This window comes from Pseudophryne corroboree, chromosome 4 (assembly GCF_028390025.1).
Source record: "Pseudophryne corroboree isolate aPseCor3 chromosome 4, aPseCor3.hap2, whole genome shotgun sequence".
In the NCBI taxonomy this organism is placed as follows: Eukaryota; Metazoa; Chordata; class Amphibia; order Anura; family Myobatrachidae; genus Pseudophryne; species Pseudophryne corroboree.
The window spans coordinates 339,474,927-339,498,238 of NC_086447.1; the positions used below are offsets into that span (position 1 = coordinate 339,474,927).

The 23,312-nt window shown below is 46.5% G+C and overlaps 1 protein-coding gene across 1 annotated transcript in view; it reads right to left on the reverse strand.

The window, feature by feature from the left end:
• Positions 1-23,312, reverse strand: part of LOC134909508 (zonadhesin-like) — a 73,967-nt gene that overhangs the window by 8,144 nt on the left and 42,511 nt on the right. The window contains exon 6 of the mRNA XM_063916444.1: positions 455-554. Coding sequence (XP_063772514.1) covers positions 455-554 — 100 coding nt within the window. The remainder of the gene's footprint in view (positions 1-454; positions 555-23,312) is intronic.

Below are 23,312 nucleotides of genomic sequence, written 5' to 3' on the forward strand. Positions count from 1 at the left end.
CACAGCGTCACACTGACACTGCGCATCACGTCACATTAACAGTGCATAGCACAGTGTCACACTGACACTGCATAGCACAGCCACACTGACACTGTGCAGCACAGCTTCACACTGGTACTGCGCAGCAAAACTTCACACTGGTACTGTGCAGCACAGCGTCACACTGACACTGCATAGCACTATCACACTTACACTCCGCATCACAGCTTCACACTGGCACTGCACAGCACAGCTGCACTGACACTCTGCAGCACAGTGTCACGCCGACACTGCATAACACAGCATCATACTGATACCGCGCAGCACAGCATCACACTGATACTGCACAACACAGCGTCACACTGACCCTATGCAGCACAGCGTCACACTGATACTGCACAACACAGCATCACGCTGACACTTTTATAACTGCTTTTAAGATTATTTTTATGTCTTATGAATATACTGTACATACCTGGATCTGAAGTAGAAATATGCAGCAACAATTAACACCAAACTGATGACAAAGAATGAGAGCACAACGCCAATCACAATGTAGATGGTCTTATCATTCACTGCAACAGAGAAGAGATGCATTTATTACACAGTATGTCACTATATTTACTCAAACATGACTACACAATGTATAATGTTACTAGATATTATTATTACTCATGGTAACTGTGCAATAATCTCGGTATTTGTCTACAAGCGACTTGATCAGCTCCTAAACATGTTCAAGTGAATACAGAAAAGTTAAATAATATATAAAAATAATAATTAAATAAATATATCGCTTCACAAAGTAGTCTGTTTTTTTCAAGACCTGTACTTGTGTTGACTAGATTGTGAAAATCTCCCAGGCGTTATTACCTGAGTTGGAAATAAACCATAAGAAAACTATAGGTGGTCCGAGACAGAGAGTATCTGGAAAAGTGGAGTATCTGATGGTAATCACCTCTGCCATCCCATCTCACCTATAGAGCACCCAGCTTTACTACGCAGAGCAGAGTATCTGATGGCATTCACCTCTGCCATATCCCTTATACAGCACCCAGCATTACTACGCAGAGCAGAGTATCTGATGGCATTCACCTCTGCCATCTCCCTTATACAGCACCCAGCATTACTACGCAGAGCAGAGTATCTGATGGCATTCACCTCTGCCATATCCCTTATACAGCACCCAGCATTACTACGCAGAGCAGAGTATCTGATAGCATTCACCTCTGCCATATCCCTTATACAGTACCCAGCATTACTACGGAGAGCAGAGTATCTGATGGCATTCACCTCTGCCATATCCCTTATACAGCACCCAGCATTACTACGCAGAGCAGAGTATCTGATGGCATTCACCTCTGCCATATCCCTTATACAGCACCCAGCATTACTACGGAGAGCAGAGTATCTGATGGCATTCACCTCTGCCATATCCCTTATACAGCATCCAGCATTACTACGGAGAGCAGAGTATCTGATAGCATTCAACTCTGCCATATCCCTTATACAGCACCCAGCATTACTACGCAGAGCAGAGTATCTGATAGCATTCACCTCTCCCATATCCCTTATACAGCACCCAGCATTACTACGCAGAGCAGAGTATCTGATAACATTCAACTCTGCCATCTCCCTTATACAGCACCCAGCATTACTATGCAGAGTAGAGTATCTGATAACATTCAACTCTGCCATATCCCTTATACAGCATCCAGCATTACTACGCAGAGCAGAGTATCTGATAACATTCACTTCTGCCATCTCCCTTATACAGCATCCAGCATTACTACGCAGAGCAGAGTATCTGATGGCATTCACCTCTGCCAACTCCCTTATACAGCACCCAGCATTACTACGGAGAGCAGAGTATCTGATAGCATTCAACTCTGCCATATCCCTTATACAGCATCCAGCATTACTACGCAGAGCAGAGTATCTGATAGCATTCACCTCTGCCATCTCCCTTATACAGCACCCAGCATTACTACGCAGAGCAGAGTATCTGATGACATTCACCTCTGCCATCTCCCTTATACAACACCCAGCATTACTACGCAGAGCAGAGTATCTGATGGCATTCACCTCTGCCATCTCCCTTATACAGCACCCAGAATTACTACAGAGAGCAGAGTATCTGATGGCATTCACCTCTGCCATCTCCCTTATACAGCACCCCTCATTACTATGGAGAGCAGATTATCTGATGGCATTCACCTCTGCCATCTCCCTTATACAGCACCCAGCATTACTACGCAGAGCAGAGTATCTGATAACATTCACCTCTGCCATCTCCCTTATACAGCACCCAGCATTACTACAGAGAGCAGAGTATCTGATGGCATTCAACTCTGCCATATCCCTTATACAGCACCCAGCATTACTACGCAGAGCAGAGTATCTGATGGCATTCACCTCTGCCATCTCCCTTATACAGCATCCAGCATTACTACGCAGAGCAGAGTATCTGATGGCATTCACCTCTGCCATATCCCTTATACAGCATCCAGCATTACTACGGAGAGCAGAGTATCTGATAGCATTCAACTCTGCCATATCCCTTATACAGCATCCAGCATTATTACGCAGAGCAGAGTATCTGATAGCATTCACCTCTCCCATATCCCTTTTACAGCACCCAGCATTACTACGCAGAGCAGAGTATCTGATAACATTCAACTCTGCCATCTCCCTTATACAGCACCCAGCATTACTATGCAGAGTAGAGTATCTGATAGCATTCACCTCTCCCATATCCCTTATACAGCACCCAGCATTACTACGGAGAGCAGAGTATCTGATAGCATTCACCTCTGCCATCTCCCTTATACAGCACCCAGCATTACTACGCAGAGCAGAGTATCTGATAACATTCACCTCTGCCATCTCCCTTATACAGCATCCAGCATTACTACGCAGAGCAGAGTATCTGATAGCATTCACCTCTGCCATCTCCCTTATACAGCATCCAGCATTACTACGCAGAGCAGAGTATCTGATAGCATTCACCTCTGCCATCTCCCTTATACAGCATCCAGCATTACTATGCAGAGCAGAGTATCTGATAACATTCACCTCTGCCATCTCCCTTATACAGCACCCAGCATTACTACGCAGAGCAGAGTATCTGATAGCATTCACCTCTGCCATCTCCCTTATACAGCATCCAGCATTACTATGCAGAGCAGAGTATCTGATAACATTCACCTCTGCCATCTCCCTTATACAGCATCCAGCATTACTACGCAGAGCAGAGTGTCTGATAGCATTCAACTCTGCCATAGCCCTAATACAGCATCCAGCATTACTACGCAGAGCAGAGTATCTGATGGCATTCATCTCTGTCATCTCCCTTATACAGCACCCCTCATTACTACGGAGAGCAGAGTATCTGATGGCATTCACCTCTGCCATCTCCCTTATACAGCACCCAGCATTACTATGCAGAGTAGAGTATCTGATAACATTCAACTCTGCCATATCCCTTATACAGCATCCAGCATTACTACGCAGAGCAGAGTATCTGATAACATTCACCTCTGCCATCTCCCTTATACAGCATCCAGCATTACTACGCAGAGCAGAGTATCTGATGGCATTCACCTCTGCCAACTCCCTTATACAGCACCCAGCATTACTACGGAGAGCAGAGTATCTGATAGCATTCACCTCTGCCATCTCCCTTATACAGCACCCAGCATTACTACGCAGAGTATCTGATGACATTCACCTCTGCCATCTCCCTTATACAACACCCAGCATTACTACGCAGAGCAGAGTATCTGATGGCATTCACCTCTGCCATCTCCCTTATACAGCACCCAGCATTACTACAGAGAGCAGAGTATCTGATGGCATTCACCTCTGCCATCTCCCTTATACAGCACCCCACATTACTATGGAGATCAGATTATCTGATGGCATTCACCTCTGCCATCTCCCTTATACAGCACCCAGCATTACTACGCAGAGCAGAGTATCTGATAACATTCACCTCTGCCATCTCCCTTATACAGCACCCAGCATTACTACAGAGAGCAGAGTATCTGATGGCATTCAACTCTGCCATATCCCAATATACAGCACCCAGCATTACTACGCAGAGCAGAGTATCTGATGGCATTCACCTCTGCCATCTCCCTTATACAGCATCCAGCATTACTACGCAGAGCAGAGTATCTGATGGCATTCACCTCTGCCATATCCCTTATACAGCATCCAGCATTACTACGGAGAGCAGAGTATCTGATAGCATTCAACTCTGCCATATCCCTTATACAGCATCCAGCATTATTACGCAGAGCAGAGTATCTGATAGCATTCACCTCTCCCATATCCCTTTTACAGCACCCAGCATTACTACGCAGAGCAGAGTATCTGATAACATTCAACTCTGCCATCTCCCTTATACAGCACCCAGCATTACTATGCAGAGTAGAGTATCTGATAGCATTCACCTCTCCCATATTCCTTATACAGCACCCAGCATTACTACGCAGAGCAGAGTATCTGATAGCATTCACCTCTGCCATCTCCCTTATACAGCACCCAGCATTACTACGCAGAGCAGAGTATCTGATAACATTCACCTCTGCCATCTCCCTTATACAGCATCCAGCATTACTACGCAGAGCAGAGTATCTGATAGCATTCACCTCTGCCATCTCCCTTATACAGCATCCAGCATTACTACGCAGAGCAGAGTATCTGATAGCATTCACCTCTGCCATCTCCCTTATACAGCATCCAGCATTACTATGCAGAGCAGAGTATCTGATAACATTCACCTCTGCCATCTCCCTTATACAGCACCCAGCATTACTACGCAGAGCAGAGTATCTGATAGCATTCACCTCTGCCATCTCCCTTATACAGCATCCAGCATTACTATGCAGAGCAGAGTATCTGATAACATTCACCTCTGCCATCTCCCTTATACAGCATCCAGCATTACTACGGAGAGCAGAGTGTCTGATAGCATTCAACTCTGCCATAGCCCTAATACAGCATCCAGCATTACTACGCAGAGCAGAGTATCTGATGGCATTCATCTCTGTCATCTCCCTTATACAGCACCCCTCATTACTACGGAGAGCAGAGTATCTGATGGCATTCACCTCTGCCATCTCCCTTATACAGCACCCAGCATTACTATGCAGAGTAGAGTATCTGATAACATTCAACTCTGCCATATCCCTTATACAGCATCCAGCATTACTACGCAGAGCAGAGTATCTGATAACATTCAACTCTGCCATCTCCCTTATACAGCATCCAGCATTACTACGCAGAGCAGAGTATCTGATGGCATTCACCTCTGCCAACTCCCTTATACAGCACCCAGCATTACTACGGAGAGCAGAGTATCTGATAGCATTCACCTCTGCCATCTCCCTTATACAGCACCCAGCATTACTTCGCAGAGCAGAGTATCTGATGACATTCACCTCTGCCATCTCCCTTATACAACACCCAGCATTACTACGCAGAGCAGAGTATCTGATGGCATTCACCTCTGCCATCTCCCTTATACAGCACCCAGCATTACTACAGAGAGCAGAGTATCTGATGGCATTCACCTCTGCCATCTCCCTTATACAGCACCCCACATTACTATGGAGAGCAGATTATCTGATGGCATTCACCTCTGCCATCTCCCTTATACAGCACCCAGCATTACTACGCAGAGCAGAGTATCTGATAACATTCACCTCTGCCATCTCCCTTATACAGCACCCAGCATTACTACAGAGAGCAGAGTATCTGATGGCATTCAACTCTGCCATATCCCAATATACAGCACCCAGCATTACTACGCAGAGCAGAGTATCTGATGGCATTCACCTCTGCCATCTCCCTTATACAGCATCCAGCATTACTACGCAGAGCAGAGTATCTGATGGCATTCACCTCTGCCATATCCCTTATACAGCATCCAGCATTACTACGGAGAGCAGAGTATCTGATAGCATTCAACTCTGCCATCTCCCTTATACAGCACCCAGCATTACTACAGAGAGCAGAGTATCTTATGGCATTCACCTCTGCCATCTCCCTTATACAGCACCCCACATTACTATGGAGAGCAGATTATCTGATGGCATTCACCTCTGCCAACTCCCTTATACAGCACCCAGCATTACTACGGAGAGCAGAGTATCTGATAGCATTCACCTCTGCCATCTCCCTTATACAGCACCCAGCATTACTTCGCAGAGCAGAGTATCTGATGACAATCACCTCTCCCATCTCCCTTATACAACACCCAGCATTACTACGCAGAGCAGAGTATCTGATGGCATTCACCTCTGCCATCTCCCTTATACAGCACCCAGCATTACTACAGAGAGCAGAGTATCTGATGGCATTCACCTCTGCCATCTCCCTTATACAGCACCCCACATTACTATGGAGAGCAGATTATCTGATGGCATTCACCTCTGCCATCTCCCTTATACAGCACCCAGCATTACTACGCAGAGCAGAGTATCTGATAACATTCACCTCTGCCATCTCCCTTATACAGCATCCAGCATTACTACGCAGAGCAGAGTATCTGATGGCATTCACCTCTGCCAACTCCCTTATACAGCACCCAGCATTACTACGGAGAGCAGAGTATCTGATAGCATTCACCTCTGCCATCTCCCTTATACAGCACCCAGCATTACTACGCAGAGCAGAGTATCTGATGACATTCACCTCTGCCATCTCCCTTATACAACACCCAGCATTACTACGCAGAGCAGAGTATCTGATGGCATTCACCTCTGCCATCTCCCTTATACAGCACCCAGCATTACTACAGAGAGCAGAGTATCTGATGGCATTCACCTCTGCCATCTCCCTTATACAGCACCCCACATTACTATGGAGAGCAGATTATCTGATGGCATTCACCTCTGCCATCTCCCTTATACAGCACCCAGCATTACTGCGCAGAGCAGAGTATCTGATAACATTCACCTCTGCCATCTCCCTTATACAGCACCCAGCATTACTACAGAGAGCAGAGTATCTGATGGCATTCAACTCTGCCATATCCCAATATACAGCACCCAGCATTACTACGCAGAGCAGAGTATCTGATGGCATTCACCTCTGCCATCTCCCTTATACAGCATCCAGCATTACTACGCAGAGCAGAGTATCTGATGGCATTCACCTCTGCCATATCCCTTATACAGCATCCAGCATTACTACGGAGAGCAGAGTATCTGATAGCATTCAACTCTGCCATATCCCTTATACAGCATCCAGCATTATTACGCAGAGCAGAGTATCTGATAGCATTCACCTCTCCCATATCCCTTTTACAGCACCCAGCATTACTACGCAGAGCAGAGTATCTGATAACATTCAACTCTGCCATCTCCCTTATACAGCACCCAGCATTACTATGCAGAGTAGAGTATCTGATAGCATTCACCTCTCCCATATCCCTTATACAGCACCCAGCATTACTACGGAGAGCAGAGTATCTGATAGCATTCACCTCTGCCATCTCCCTTATACAGCACCCAGCATTACTACGCAGAGCAGAGTATCTGATAACATTCACCTCTGCCATCTCCCTTATACAGCATCCAGCATTACTACGCAGAGCAGAGTATCTGATAGCATTCACCTCTGCCATCTCCCTTATACAGCATCCAGCATTACTACGCAGAGCAGAGTATCTGATAGCATTCACCTCTGCCATCTCCCTTATACAGCATCCAGCATTACTATGCAGAGCAGAGTATCTGATAACATTCACCTCTGCCATCTCCCTTATACAGCACCCAGCATTACTACGCAGAGCAGAGTATCTGATAGCATTCACCTCTGCCATCTCCCTTATACAGCATCCAGCATTACTATGCAGAGCAGAGTATCTGATAACATTCACCTCTGCCATCTCCTTATACAGCATCCAGCATTACTACGCAGAGCAGAGTGTCTGATAGCATTCAACTCTGCCATAGCCCTAATACAGCATCCAGCATTACTACGCAGAGCAGAGTATCTGATGGCATTCATCTCTGTCATCTCCCTTATACAGCACCCCTCATTACTACGGAGAACAGAGTATCTGATGGCATTCACCTCTGCCATCTCCCTTATACAGCACCCAGCATTACTATGCAGAGTAGAGTATCTGATAACATTCAACTCTGCCATATCCCTTATACAGCATCCAGCATTACTACGCAGAGCAGAGTATCTGATAACATTCAACTCTGCCATCTCCCTTATACAGCATCCAGCATTACTACGCAGAGCAGAGTATCTGATGGCATTCACCTCTGCCAACTCCCTTATACAGCACCCAGCATTACTACGGAGAGCAGAGTATCTGATAGCATTCACCTCTGCCATCTCCCTTATACAGCACCCAGCATTACTTCGCAGAGCAGAGTATCTGATGACATTCACCTCTGCCATCTCCCTTATACAACACCCAGCATTACTACGCAGAGCAGAGTATCTGATGGCATTCACCTCTGCCATCTCCCTTATACAGCACCCAGCATTACTACAGAGAGCAGAGTATCTGATGGCATTCACCTCTGCCATCTCCCTTATACAGCACCCCACATTACTATGGAGAGCAGATTATCTGATGGCATTCACCTCTGCCATCTCCCTTATACAGCACCCAGCATTACTACGCAGAGCAGAGTATCTGATAACAATCACCTCTGCCATCTCCCTTATACAGCACCCAGCATTACTACAGAGCAGAGTATCTGATGGCATTCAACTCTGCCATATCCCAATATACAGCACCCAGCATTACTACGCAGAGCAGAGTATCTGATGGCATTCACCTCTGCCATCTCCCTTATACAGCATCCAGCATTACTACGCAGAGCAGAGTATCTGATGGCATTCACCTCTGCCATATCCCTTATACAGCATCCAGCATTACTACGGAGAGCAGAGTATCTGATAGCATTCAACTCTGCCATCTCCCTTATACAGCACCCAGCATTACTACAGAGAGCAGAGTATCTGATGGCATTCACCTCTGCCATCTCCCTTATACAGCACCCCACATTACTATGGAGAGCAGATTATCTGATGGCATTCACCTCTGCCAACTCCCTTATACAGCACCCAGCATTACTACGGAGAGCAGAGTATCTGATAGCATTCACCTCTGCCATCTCCCTTATACAGCACCCAGCATTACTTCGCAGAGCAGAGTATCTGATGACATTCACCTCTGCCATCTCCCTTATACAACACCCAGCATTACTACGCAGAGCAGAGTATCTGATGGCATTCACCTCTGCCATCTCCCTTATACAGCACCCAGCATTACTACAGAGAGCAGAGTATCTGATGGCATTCACCTCTGCCATCTCCCTTATACAGCACCCCACATTACTATGGAGAGCAGATTATCTGATGGCATTCACCTCTGCCATCTCCCTTATACAGCACCCAGCATTACTACGCAGAGCAGAGTATCTGATAACATTCACCTCTGCCATCTCCCTTATACAGCATCCAGCATTACTACGCAGAGCAGAGTATCTGATGGCATTCACCTCTGCCAACTCCCTTATACAGCACCCAGCATTACTACGGAGAGCAGAGTATCTGATAGCATTCACCTCTGCCATCTCCCTTATACAGCACCCAGCATTACTACGCAGAGCAGAGTATCTGATGACATTCACCTCTGCCATCTCCCTTATACAACACCCAGCATTACTACGCAGAGCAGAGTATCTGATGGCATTCACCTCTGCCATCTCCCTTATACAGCACCCAGCATTACTACAGAGAGCAGAGTATCTGATGGCATTCACCTCTGCCATCTCCCTTATACAGCACCCCACATTACTATGGAGAGCAGATTATCTGATGGCATTCACCTCTGCCATCTCCCTTATACAGCACCCAGCATTACTACGCAGAGCAGAGTATCTGATAACATTCACCTCTGCCATCTCCCTTATACAGCACCCAGCATTACTACAGAGAGCAGAGTATCTGATGGCATTCAACTCTGCCATATCCCAATATACAGCACCCAGCATTACTACGCAGAGCAGAGTATCTGATGGCATTCACCTCTGCCATCTCCCTTATACAGCATCCAGCATTACTACGCAGAGCAGAGTATCTGATAGCATTCACCTCTGCCATCTCCCTTATACAGCATCCAGCATTACTACGCAGAGCAGAGTATCTGATAGCATTCACCTCTGCCATCTCCCTTATACAGCATCCAGCATTACTATGCAGAGCAGAGTATCTGATAACATTCACCTCTGCCATCTCCCTTATACAGCACCCAGCATTACTACGCAGAGCAGAGTATCTGATAGCATTCACCTCTGCCATCTCCCTTATGCAGCATCCAGCATTACTATGCAGAGCAGAGTATCTGATAACATTCACCTCTGCCATCTCCCTTATACAGCATCCAGCATTACTACGCAGAGCAGAGTGTCTGATAGCATTCAACTCTGCCATAGCCCTAATACAGCATCCAGCATTACTACGCAGAGCAGAGTATCTGATGGCATTCATCTCTGTCATCTCCCTTATACAGCACCCCTCATTACTACGGAGAGCAGAGTATCTGATGGCATTCACCTCTGCCATCTCCCTTATACAGCACCCAGCATTACTATGCAGAGTAGAGTATCTGATAACATTCAACTCTGCCATATCCCTTATACAGCATCCAGCATTACTACGCAGAGCAGAGTATCTGATAACATTCACCTCTGCCATCTCCCTTATACAGCATCCAGCATTACTACGCAGAGCAGAGTATCTGATGGCATTCACCTCTGCCAACTCCCTTATACAGCACCCAGCATTACTACGGAGAGCAGAGTATCTGATAGCATTCACCTCTGCCATCTTCCTTATACAGCACCCAGCATTACTACGCAGAGCAGAGTATCTGATGACATTCACCTCTGCCATCTCCCTTATACAACACCCAGCATTACTACGCAGAGCAGAGTATCTGATGGCATTCACCTCTGCCATCTCCCTTATACAGCACCCAGCATTACTACAGAGAGCAGAGTATCTGATGGCATTCACCTCTGCCATCTCCCTTATACAGCACCCCACATTACTATGGAGAGCAGATTATCTGATGGCATTCACCTCTGCCATCTCCCTTATACAGCACCCAGCATTACTACGCAGAGCAGAGTATCTGATAACATTCACCTCTGCCATCTCCCTTATACAGCACCCAGCATTACTACAGAGAGCAGAGTATCTGATGGCATTCAACTCTGCCATATCCCAATATACAGCACTCAGCATTACTACGCAGAGCAGAGTATCTGATGGCATTCACCTCTGCCATCTCCCTTATACAGCATCCAGCATTACTACGCAGAGCAGAGTATCTGATGGCATTCACCTCTGCCATATCCCTTATACAGCATCCAGCATTACTACGGAGAGCAGAGTATCTGATAGCATTCAACTCTGCCATATCCCTTATACAGCATCCAGCATTACTACGCAGAGCAGAGTATCTGATAGCATTCACCTCTCCCATCTCCCTTATACAACACCCAGCATTACTACGCAGAGCAGAGTATCTGATAACAGTCAACTCTGCCATCTCCCTTATACAGCACCCAGCATTACTATGCAGAGTAGAGTATCTGATGGCATTCACCTCTGCCATCTCCCTTATACAGCACCCAGCATTACTACGCAGAGCAGAGTATCTGATAGCATTCACCTCTGCCATCTCCCTTATACAGCACCCAGCATTACTACGCAGAGCAGAGTATCTGATGGCATTCACCTCTGCCATCTCCCTTATACAGCACCCAGCATTACTACGCAGAGCAGAGTATCTGACAACATTCACCTCTGCCATCTCCCTTATACAGCATCCAGCATTACTACGCAGAGCAAAGTATCTGATGGCATTCACCTCTGCTAACTCCCTTATACAGCATCCAGCATTACTACGGAGAGCAGAGTATCTGATGGCATTCACCTCTGCCACCTCCCTTATACAGCACCCAGCATTACTACGCAGAGCAGAGTATCTGATGGCATTCACCTCTGCCATATCCCATATACAGCACCCAGCATTACTACGCAGAGCAGAGTATCTGATAACATTCAACTTTGCCATATCCCTTATACAGCACCCAGCATTACTACGGAGAGCAGAGTATCTGATGGCATTCACCTCTGCCATCTCCCTTATACAGCATCCAGCATTACTACGGAGAGCAGAGTATCTGATGGCATTCACCTCTGCCATCTCCCTTATACAACACCCAGCATTACTACGCAGAGCAGAGTATCTGATAACATTCAACTTTGTCATCTCCCTTATACAGCACCTAGCATTACTACGCAGAGTAGAGTATCTGATAACATTCACCTCTGCCATATCCCTTATACAGCACCCAGCATTACTACGCATAGCAGAGTATCTGATGGCATTCACCTCTGCCATATCCCTTATACAGCACCCAGCATTACTACGCAGAGCAGAGTATCTGATGGCATTCACCTCTGCCATCTCCCTTATACAGCATCCAGCATTACTACGTAGAGCAGAGTATCTGATAGCATTCAACTCTGCCATATCCCTTATACAGCATCCAGCATTACTACGCAGAGCAGAGTATCTGATAGCATTCAACTCTGCCATATCCCTTATACAGCATCCAGCATTATTAAGCAGAGCAGAGTATCTGATAGCATTCACCTCTCCCATATCCCTTTTACAGCACCCAGCATTACTACGCAGAGCAGAGTATCTGATAACATTCAACTCTGCCATCTCCCTTATACAGCACCCAGCATTACTATGCAGAGTAGAGTATCTGATAGCATTCACCTCTCCCATATCCCTTATACAGCACCCAGCATTACTACGGAGAGCAGAGTATCTGATAGCATTCACCTCTGCCATCTCCCTTATACAGCACCCAGCATTACTACGCAGAGCAGAGTATCTGATAACATTCACCTCTGCCATCTCCCTTATACAGCATCCAGCATTACTACGCAGAGCAGAGTATCTGATAGCATTCACCTCTGCCATCTCCCTTATACAGCATCCAGCATTACTACGCAGAGCAGAGTATCTGATAGCATTCACCTCTGCCATCTCCCTTATACAGCATCCAGCATTACTATGCAGAGCAGAGTATCTGATAGCATTCACCTCTGCCATCTCCCTTATACAGCACCCAGCATTACTACGCAGAGCAGAGTATCTGATAGCATTCACCTCTGCCATCTCCCTTATACAGCATCCAGCATTACTATGCAGAGTAGAGTATCTGATAACATTCACCTCTGCCATCTCCCTTATACAGCATCCAGCATTACTACGCAGAGCAGAGTGTCTGATAGCATTCAACTCTGCCATAGCCCTAATACAGCATCCAGCATTACTACGCAGAGCAGAGTATCTGATGGCATTCATCTCTGTCATCTCCCTTATACAGCACCCCTCATTACTACGGAGAGCAGAGTATCTGATGGCATTCACCTCTGCCATCTCCCTTATACAGCTCCCAGCATTACTATGCAGAGTAGAGTATCTGATAACATTCAACTCTGCCATATCCCTTATACAGCATCCAGCATTACTACGCAGAGCAGAGTATCTGATAACATTCAACTCTGCCATCTCCCTTATACAGCATCCAGCATTACTACGCAGAGCAGAGTATCTGATGGCATTCACCTCTGCCAACTCCCTTATACAGCACCCAGCATTACTACGGAGAGCAGAGTATCTGATAGCATTCACCTCTGCCATCTCCCTTATACAGCACCCAGCATTACTTCGCAGAGCAGAGTATCTGATGACATTCACCTCTGCCATCTCCCTTATACAACACCCAGCATTACTACGCAGAGCAGAGTATCTGATGGCATTCACCTCTGCCATCTCCCTTATACAGCACCCAGCATTACTACAGAGAGCAGAGTATCTGATGGCATTCACCTCTGCCATCTCCCTTATACAGCACCCCACATTACTATGGAGAGCAGATTATCTGATGGCATTCACCTCTGCCATCTCCCTTATACAGCACCCAGCATTACTACGCAGAGCAGAGTATCTGATAACAATCACCTCTGCCATCTCCCTTATACAGCACCCAGCATTACTACAGAGAGCAGAGTATCTGATGGCATTCAACTCTGCCATATCCCAATATACAGCACCCAGCATTACTACGCAGAGCAGAGTATCTGATGGCATTCACCTCTGCCATCTCCCTTATACAGCATCCAGCATTACTACGCAGAGCAGAGTATCTGATGGCATTCACCTCTGCCATATCCCTTATACAGCATCCAGCATTACTACGGAGAGCAGAGTATCTGATAGCATTCAACTCTGCCATCTCCCTTATACAGCACCCAGCATTACTACAGAGAGCAGAGTATCTGATGGCATTCACCTCTGCCATCTCCCTTATACAGCACCCCACATTACTATGGAGAGCAGATTATCTGATGGCATTCACCTCTGCCAACTCCCTTATACAGCACCCAGCATTACTACGGAGAGCAGAGTATCTGATAGCATTCACCTCTGCCATCTCCCTTATACAGCACCCAGCATTACTTCGCAGAGCAGAGTATCTGATGACATTCACCTCTGCCATCTCCCTTATACAACACCCAGCATTACTACGCAGAGCAGAGTATCTGATGGCATTCACCTCTGCCATCTCCCTTATACAGCACCCAGCATTACTACAGAGAGCAGAGTATCTGATGGCATTCACCTCTGCCATCTCCCTTATACAGCACCCCACATTACTATGCAGAGCAGATTATCTGATGGCATTCACCTCTGCCATCTCCCTTATACAGCACCCAGCATTACTACGCAGAGCAGAGTATCTGATAACATTCACCTCTGCCATCTCCCTTATACAGCATCCAGCATTACTACGCAGAGCAGAGTATCTGATGGCATTCACCTCTGCCAACTCCCTTATACAGCACCCAGCATTACTACGGAGAGCAGAGTATCTGATAGCATTCACCTCTGCCATCTCCCTTATACAGCACCCAGCATTACTACGCAGAGCAGAGTATCTGATGACATTCACCTCTGCCATCTCCCTTATACAACACCCAGCATTACTACGCAGAGCAGAGTATCTGATGGCATTCACCTCTGCCATCTCCCTTATACAGCACCCAGCATTACTACAGAGAGCAGAGTATCTGATGGCATTCACCTCTGCCATCTCCCTTATACAGCACCCCACATTACTATGGAGAGCAGATTATCTGATGGCATTCACCTCTGCCATCTCCCTTATACAGCACCCAGCATTACTACGCAGAGCAGAGTATCTGATAACATTCACCTCTGCCATCTCCCTTATACAGCACCCAGCATTACTACAGAGAGCAGAGTATCTGATGGCATTCAACTCTGCCATATCCCATTATACAGCACCCAGCATTACTACGCAGAGCAGAGTATCTGATGGCATTCACCTCTGCCATCTCCCTTATACAGCATCCAGCATTACTACGCAGAGCAGAGTATCTGATAGCATTCACCTCTGCCATCTCCCTTATACAGCATCCAGCATTACTACGCAGAGCAGAGTATCTGATAGCATTCACCTCTGCCATCTCCCTTATACAGCATCCAGCATTACTATGCAGAGCAGAGTATCTGATAACATTCACCTCTGCCATCTCCCTTATACAGCACCCAGCATTACTACGCAGAGCAGAGTATCTGATAGCATTCACCTCTGCCATCTCCCTTATACAGCATCCAGCATTACTATGCAGAGCAGAGTATCTGATAACATTCACCTCTGCCATCTCCCTTATACAGCATCCAGCATTACTACGCAGAGCAGAGTGTCTGATAGCATTCAACTCTGCCATAGCCCTAATACAGCATCCAGCATTACTACGCAGAGCAGAGTATCTGATGGCATTCATCTCTGTCATCTCCCTTATACAGCACCCCTCATTACTACGGAGAGCAGAGTATCTGATGGCATTCACCTCTGCCATCTCCCTTATACAGCACCCAGCATTACTATGCAGAGTAGAGTATCTGATAACATTCAACTCTGCCATATCCCTTATACAGCATCCAGCATTACTACGCAGAGCAGAGTATCTGATAACATTCACCTCTGCCATCTCCCTTATACAGCATCCAGCATTACTACGCAGAGCAGAGTATCTGATGGCATTCACCTCTGCCAACTCCCTTATACAGCACCCAGCATTACTACGGAGAGCAGAGTATCTGATAGCATTCACCTCTGCCATCTTCCTTATACAGCACCCAGCATTACTACGCAGAGCAGAGTATCTGATGACATTCACCTCTGCCATCTCCCTTATACAACACCCAGCATTACTACGCAGAGCAGAGTATCTGATGGCATTCACCTCTGCCATCTCCCTTATACAGCACCCAGCATTACTACAGAGAGCAGAGTATCTGATGGCATTCACCTCTGCCATCTCCCTTATACAGCACCCCACATTACTATGGAGAGCAGATTATCTGATGGCATTCACCTCTGCCATCTCCCTTATACAGCACCCAGCATTACTACGCAGAGCAGAGTATCTGATAACATTCACCTCTGCCATCTCCCTTATACAGCACCCAGCATTACTACAGAGAGCAGAGTATCTGATGGCATTCAACTCTGCCATATCCCAATATACAGCACCCAGCATTACTACGCAGAGCAGAGTATCTGATGGCATTCACCTCTGCCATCTCCCTTATACAGCATCCAGCATTACTACGCAGAGCAGAGTATCTGATGGCATTCACCTCTGCCATATCCCTTATACAGCATCCAGCATTACTACGCAGAGCAGAGTATCTGATAGCATTCAACTCTGCCATATCCCTTATACAGCATCCAGCATTACTACGCAGAGCAGAGTATCTGATAGCATTCACCTCTCCCATCTCCCTTATACAACACCCAGCATTACTACGCAGAGCAGAGTATCTGATAACAGTCAACTCTGCCATCTCCCTTATACAGCACCCAGCATTACTATGCAGAGTAGAGTATCTGATGGCATTCACCTCTGCCATCTCCCTTATACAGCACCCAGCATTACTACGCAGAGCAGAGTATCTGATAGCATTCACCTCTGCCATCTCCCTTATACAGCACCCAGCATTACTACGCAGAGCAGAGTATCTGATGGCATTCACCTCTGCCATCTCCCTTATACAGCACCCAGCATTACTACGCAGAGCAGAGTATCTGACAACATTCACCTCTGCCATCTCCCTTATACAGCATCCAGCATTACTACGCAGAGCAAAGTATCTGATGGCATTCACCTCTGCTAACTCCCTTATACAGCATCCAGCATTACTACGGAGAGCAGAGTATCTGATGGCATTCACCTCTGCCACCTCCCTTATACAGCACCCAGCATTACTACGCAGAGCAGAGTATCTGATGGCATTCACCTCTGCCATATCCCATATACAGCACCCAGCATTACTACGCAGAGCAGAGTATCTGATAACATTCAACTTTGCCATATCCCTTATACAGCACCCAGCATTACTACGGAGAGCAGAGTATCTGATGGCATTCACCTCTGCCATCTCCCTTATACAGCATCCAGCATTACTACGGAGAGCAGAGTATCTGATGGCATTCACCTCTGCCATCTCCCTTATACAACACCCAGCATTACTACGCAGAGCAGAGTATCTGATAACATTCAACTTTGTCATCTCCCTTATACAGCACCCAGCATTACTACGCAGAGTAGAGTATCTGATAACATTCACCTCTGCCATATCCCTTATACAGCACCCTGCATTACTACGCATAGCAGAGTATCTGATGGCATTCACCTCTGCCATATCCCTTATACAGCACCCAGCATTACTACGCAGAGCAGAGTATCTGATGGCATTCACCTCTGCCATCTCCCTTATACAGCATCCAGCATTACTACGGAGAGCAGAGTATCTGATAGCATTCATCTCTGCCATATCCCTTATAGAGCACCCAGCATTACTACGCAGAGCAGAGTATCTGATGGCATTCACCTCTGCCATCTCCCTTATACAGCATCCAGCATTACTACGTAGAGCAGAGTATCTGATAGCATTCAACTCTGCCATATCCCTTATACAGCATCCAGCATTACTACGCAGACCAGAGTATCTGATAGCATTCAACTCTGCCATATCCCTTATACAGCATCCAGCATTATTACGCAGAGCAGAGTATCTGATAGCATTCACCTCTCCCATATCCCTTTTACAGCACCCAGCATTACTACGCAGAGCAGAGTATCTGATAACATTCAACTCTGCCATCTCCCTTATACAGCACCCAGCATTACTATGCAGAGTAGAGTATCTGATAGCATTCACCTCTCCCATATCCCTTATACAGCACCCAGCATTACTACGGAGAGCAGAGTATCTGATAGCATTCACCTCTGCCATCTCCCTTATACAGCACCCAGCATTACTACGCAGAGCAGAGTATCTGATAACATTCACCTCTGCCATCTCCCTTATACAGCATCCAGCATTACTACGCAGAGCAGAGTATCTGATAGCATTCACCTCTGCCATCTCCCTTATACAGCATCCAGCATTACTACGCAGAGCAGAGTATCTGATAGCATTCACCTCTGCCATCTCCCTTATACAGCATCCAGCATTACTATGCAGAGCAGAGTATCTGATAACATTCACCTCTGCCATCTCCCTTATACAGCACCCAGCATTACTACGCAGAGCAGAGTATCTGATAGCATTCACCTCTGCCATCTCCCTTATACAGCATCCAGCATTACTATGCAGAGCAGAGTATCTGATAACATTCACCTCTGCCATCTCCCTTATACAGCATCCAGCATTACTACGCAGAGCAGAGTGTCTGATAGCATTCAACTCTGCCATAGCCCTAATACAGCATCCAGCATTACTACGCAGAGCAGAGTATCTGATGGCATTCATCTCTGTCATCTCCCTTATACAGCACCCCTCATTACTACGGAGAGCAGAGTATCTGATGGCATTCACCTCTGCCATCTCCCTTATACAGCACCCAGCATTACTATGCAGAGTAGAGTATCTGATAACATTCAACTCTGCCATCTCCCTTATACAGCATCCAGCATTACTACGCAGAGCAGAGTATCTGATAACATTCACCTCTGCCATCTCCCTTATACAGCATCCAGCATTACTACGCAGAGCAGAGTATCTGATGGCATTCACCTCTGCCAACTCCCTTATACAGCACCCAGCATTACTACGGAGAGCAGAGTATCTGATAGCATTCACCTCTGCCATCTCCCTTATACAGCACCCAGCATTACTACGCAGAGCAGAGTATCTGATGACATTCACCTCTGCCATCTCCCTTATACAACACCCAGCATTACTACGCAGAGCAGAGTATCTGATGGCATTCACCTCTGCCATCTCCCTTATACAGCACCCAGCATTACTACAGAGAGCAGAGTATCTGATGGCATTCACCTCTGCCATCTCCCTTATACAGCACCCCACATTACTATGGAGAGCAGATTATCTGATGGCATTCACCTCTGCTATCTCCCTTATACAGCACCCAGCATTACTACGCAGAGCAGAGTATCTGATAACATTCACCTCTGCCATCTCCCTTATACAGCACCCAGCATTACTACAGAGAGCAGAGTATCTGATGGCATTCAACTCTGCCATATCCCAATATACAGCACCCAGCATTACTACGCAGAGCAGAGTATCTGATGGCATTCACCTCTGCCATCTCCCTTATACAGCATCCAGCATTACTACGCAGAGCAGAGTATCTGATGGCATTCACCTCTGCCATATCCCTTATACAGCATCCAGCATTACTACGGAGAGCAGAGTATCTGATAGCATTCAACTCTGCCATATCCCTTATACAGCATCCAGCATTATTACGCAGAGCAGAGTATCTGATAGCATTCACCTCTCCCATATCCCTTTTACAGCACCCAGCATTACTACGCAGAGCAGAGTATCTGATAACATTCAACTCTGCCATCTCCCTTATACAGCACCCAGCATTACTATGCAGAGTAGAGTATCTGATAGCATTCACCTCTCCCATATCCCTTATACAGCACCCAGCATTACTACGGAGAGCAGAGTATCTGATAGCATTCACCTCTGCCATCTCCCTTATACAGCACCCAGCATTACTACGCAGAGCAGAGTATCTGATAACATTCACCTCTGCCATCTCCCTTATACAGCATCCAGCATTACTACGCAGAGCAGAGTATCTGATAGCATTCACCTCTGCCATCTCCCTTATACAGCATCCAGCATTACTATGCAGAGCAGAGTATCTGATAACATTCACCTCTGCCATCTCCCTTATACAGCACCCAGCATTACTACGCAGAGCAGAGTATCTGATAGCATTCACCTCTGCCATCTCCCTTATACAGCATCCAGCATTACTATGCAGAGCAGAGTATCTGATAACATTCACCTCTTCCATCTCCCTTATACAGCATCCAGCATTACTACGCAGAGCAGAGTGTCTGATAGCATTCAACTCTGCCATAGCCCTAATACAGCATCCAGCATTACTACGCAGAGCAGAGTATCTGATGGCATTCATCTCTGTCATCTCCCTTATACAGCACCCCTCATTACTACGGAGAGCAGAGTATCTGATGGCATTCACCTCTGCCATCTCCCTTATACAGCACCCAGCATTACTATGCAGAGTAGAGTATCTGATAACATTCAACTCTGCCATATCCCTTATACAGCATCCAGCATTACTACGCAGAGCAGAGTATCTGATAACATTCACCTCTGCCATCTCCCTTATACAGCATCCAGCATTACTACGCAGAGCAGAGTATCTGATGGCATTCACCTCTGCCAACTCCCTTATACAGCACCCAGCATTACTACGGAGAGCAGAGTATCTGATAGCATTCACCTCTGCCATCTCCCTTATACAGCACCCAGCATTACTACGCAGAGCAGAGTATCTGATGACATTCACCTCTGCCATCTCCCTTATACAGCACCCCACATTACTATGGAGAGCAGATTATCTGATGGCATTCACCTCTGCCATCTCCCTTATACAGCACCCAGCATTACTACGCAGAGCAGAGTATCTGATAACATTCACCTCTGCCATCTCCCTTATACAGCACCCAGCATTACTACAGAGAGCAGAGTATCTGATGGCATTCAACTCTGCCATATCCCAATATACAGCACCCAGCATTACTACGCAGAGCAGAGTATCTGATGGCATTCACCTCTGCCATCTCCCTTATACAGCATCCAGCATTACTACGCAGAGCAGAGTATCTGATGGCATTCACCTCTGCCATATCCCTTATACAGCATCCAGCATTACTACGGAGAGCAGAGTATCTGATAGCATTCAACTCTGCCATATCCCTTATACAGCATCCAGCATTATTACGCAGAGCAGAGTATCTGATAGCATTCACCTCTCCCATATCCCTTTTACAGCACCCAGCATTACTACGCAGAGCAGAGTATCTGATAACATTCAACTCTGCCATCTCCCTTATACAGCACCCAGCATTACTATGCAGAGTAGAGTATCTGATAGCATTCACCTCTCCCATATCCCTTATACAGCACCCAGCATTACTACGGAGAGCAGAGTATCTGATAGCATTCACCTCTGCCATCTCCCTTATACAGCACCCAGCATTACTACGCAGAGCAGAGTATCTGATAACATTCACCTCTGCCATCTCCCTTATACAGCATCCAGCATTACTACGCAGAGCAGAGTATCTGATAGCATTCACCTCTGCCATCTCCCTTATACAGCATCCAGCATTACTACGCAGAGCAGAGTATCTGATAACATTCACCTCTGCCATCTCCCTTATACAGCACCCAGCATTACTACGCAGAGCAGAGTATCTGATAGCATTCACCTCTGCCATCTCCCTTATACAGCATCCAGCATTACTATGCAGAGCAGAGTATCTGATAACATTCACCTCTGCCATCTCCCTTATACAGCATCCAGCATTACTACGCAGAGCAGAGTGTCTGATAGCATTCAACTCTGCCATAGCCCTAATACAGCATCCAGCATTACTACGCAGAGCAGAGTATCTGATGGCATTCATCTCTGTCATCTCCCTTATACAGCACCCCTCATTACTACGGAGAGCAGAGTATCTGATGGCATTCACCTCTGCCATCTCCCTTATACAGCACCCAGCATTACTATGCAGAGTAGAGTATCTGATAACATTCAACTCTGCCATATCCCTTATACAGCATCCAGCATTACTACGCAGAGCAGAGTATCTGATAACATTCACCTCTGCCATCTCCCTTATACAGCATCCAGCATTACTACGGAGAGCAGAGTATCTGATAGCATTCACCTCTGCCATCTCCCTTATACAGCACCCAGCATTACTACGCAGAGCAGAGTATCTGATGACATTCACCTCTGCCATCTCCCTTATACAACACCCAGCATTACTACGCAGAGCAGAGTATCTGATGGCATTCACCTCTGCCATCTCCCTTATACAGCACCCAGCATTACTACAGAGAGCAGAGTATCTGATGGCATTCACCTCTGCCATCTCCCTTATACAGCACCCCACATTACTATGGAGAGCAGATTATCTGATGGCATTCACCTCTGCCATCTCCCTTATACAGCACCCAGCATTACTACGCAGAGCAGAGTATCTGATAACATTCACCTCTGCCATCTCCCTTATACAGCACCCAGCATTACTACAGAGAGCAGAGTATCTGATGGCATTCAACTCTGCCATATCCCAATATACAGCACCCAGCATTACTACGCAGAGCAGAGTATCTGATGGCATTCACCTCTGCCATCTCCCTTATACAGCATCCAGCATTACTACGCAGAGCAGAGTATCTGATGGCATTCACCTCTGCCATATCCCTTATACAGCATCCAGCATTACTACGGAGAGCAGAGTATCTGATAGCATTCAACTCTGCCATATCCCTTATACAGCATCCAGCATTATTACGCAGAGCAGAGTATCTGATAGCATTCACCTCTCCCATATCCCTTTTACAGCACCCAGCATTACTACGCAGAGCAGAGTATCTGATAACATTCAACTCTGCCATCTCCCTTATACAGCACCCTGCATTACTATGCAGAGTAGAGTATCTGATAGCATTCACCTCTCCCATATCCCTTATACAGCACCCAGCATTACTACGGAGAGCAGAGTATCTGATAGCATTCACCTCTGCCATCTCCCTTATACAGCACCCAGCATTACTACGCAGAGCAGAGTATCTGATA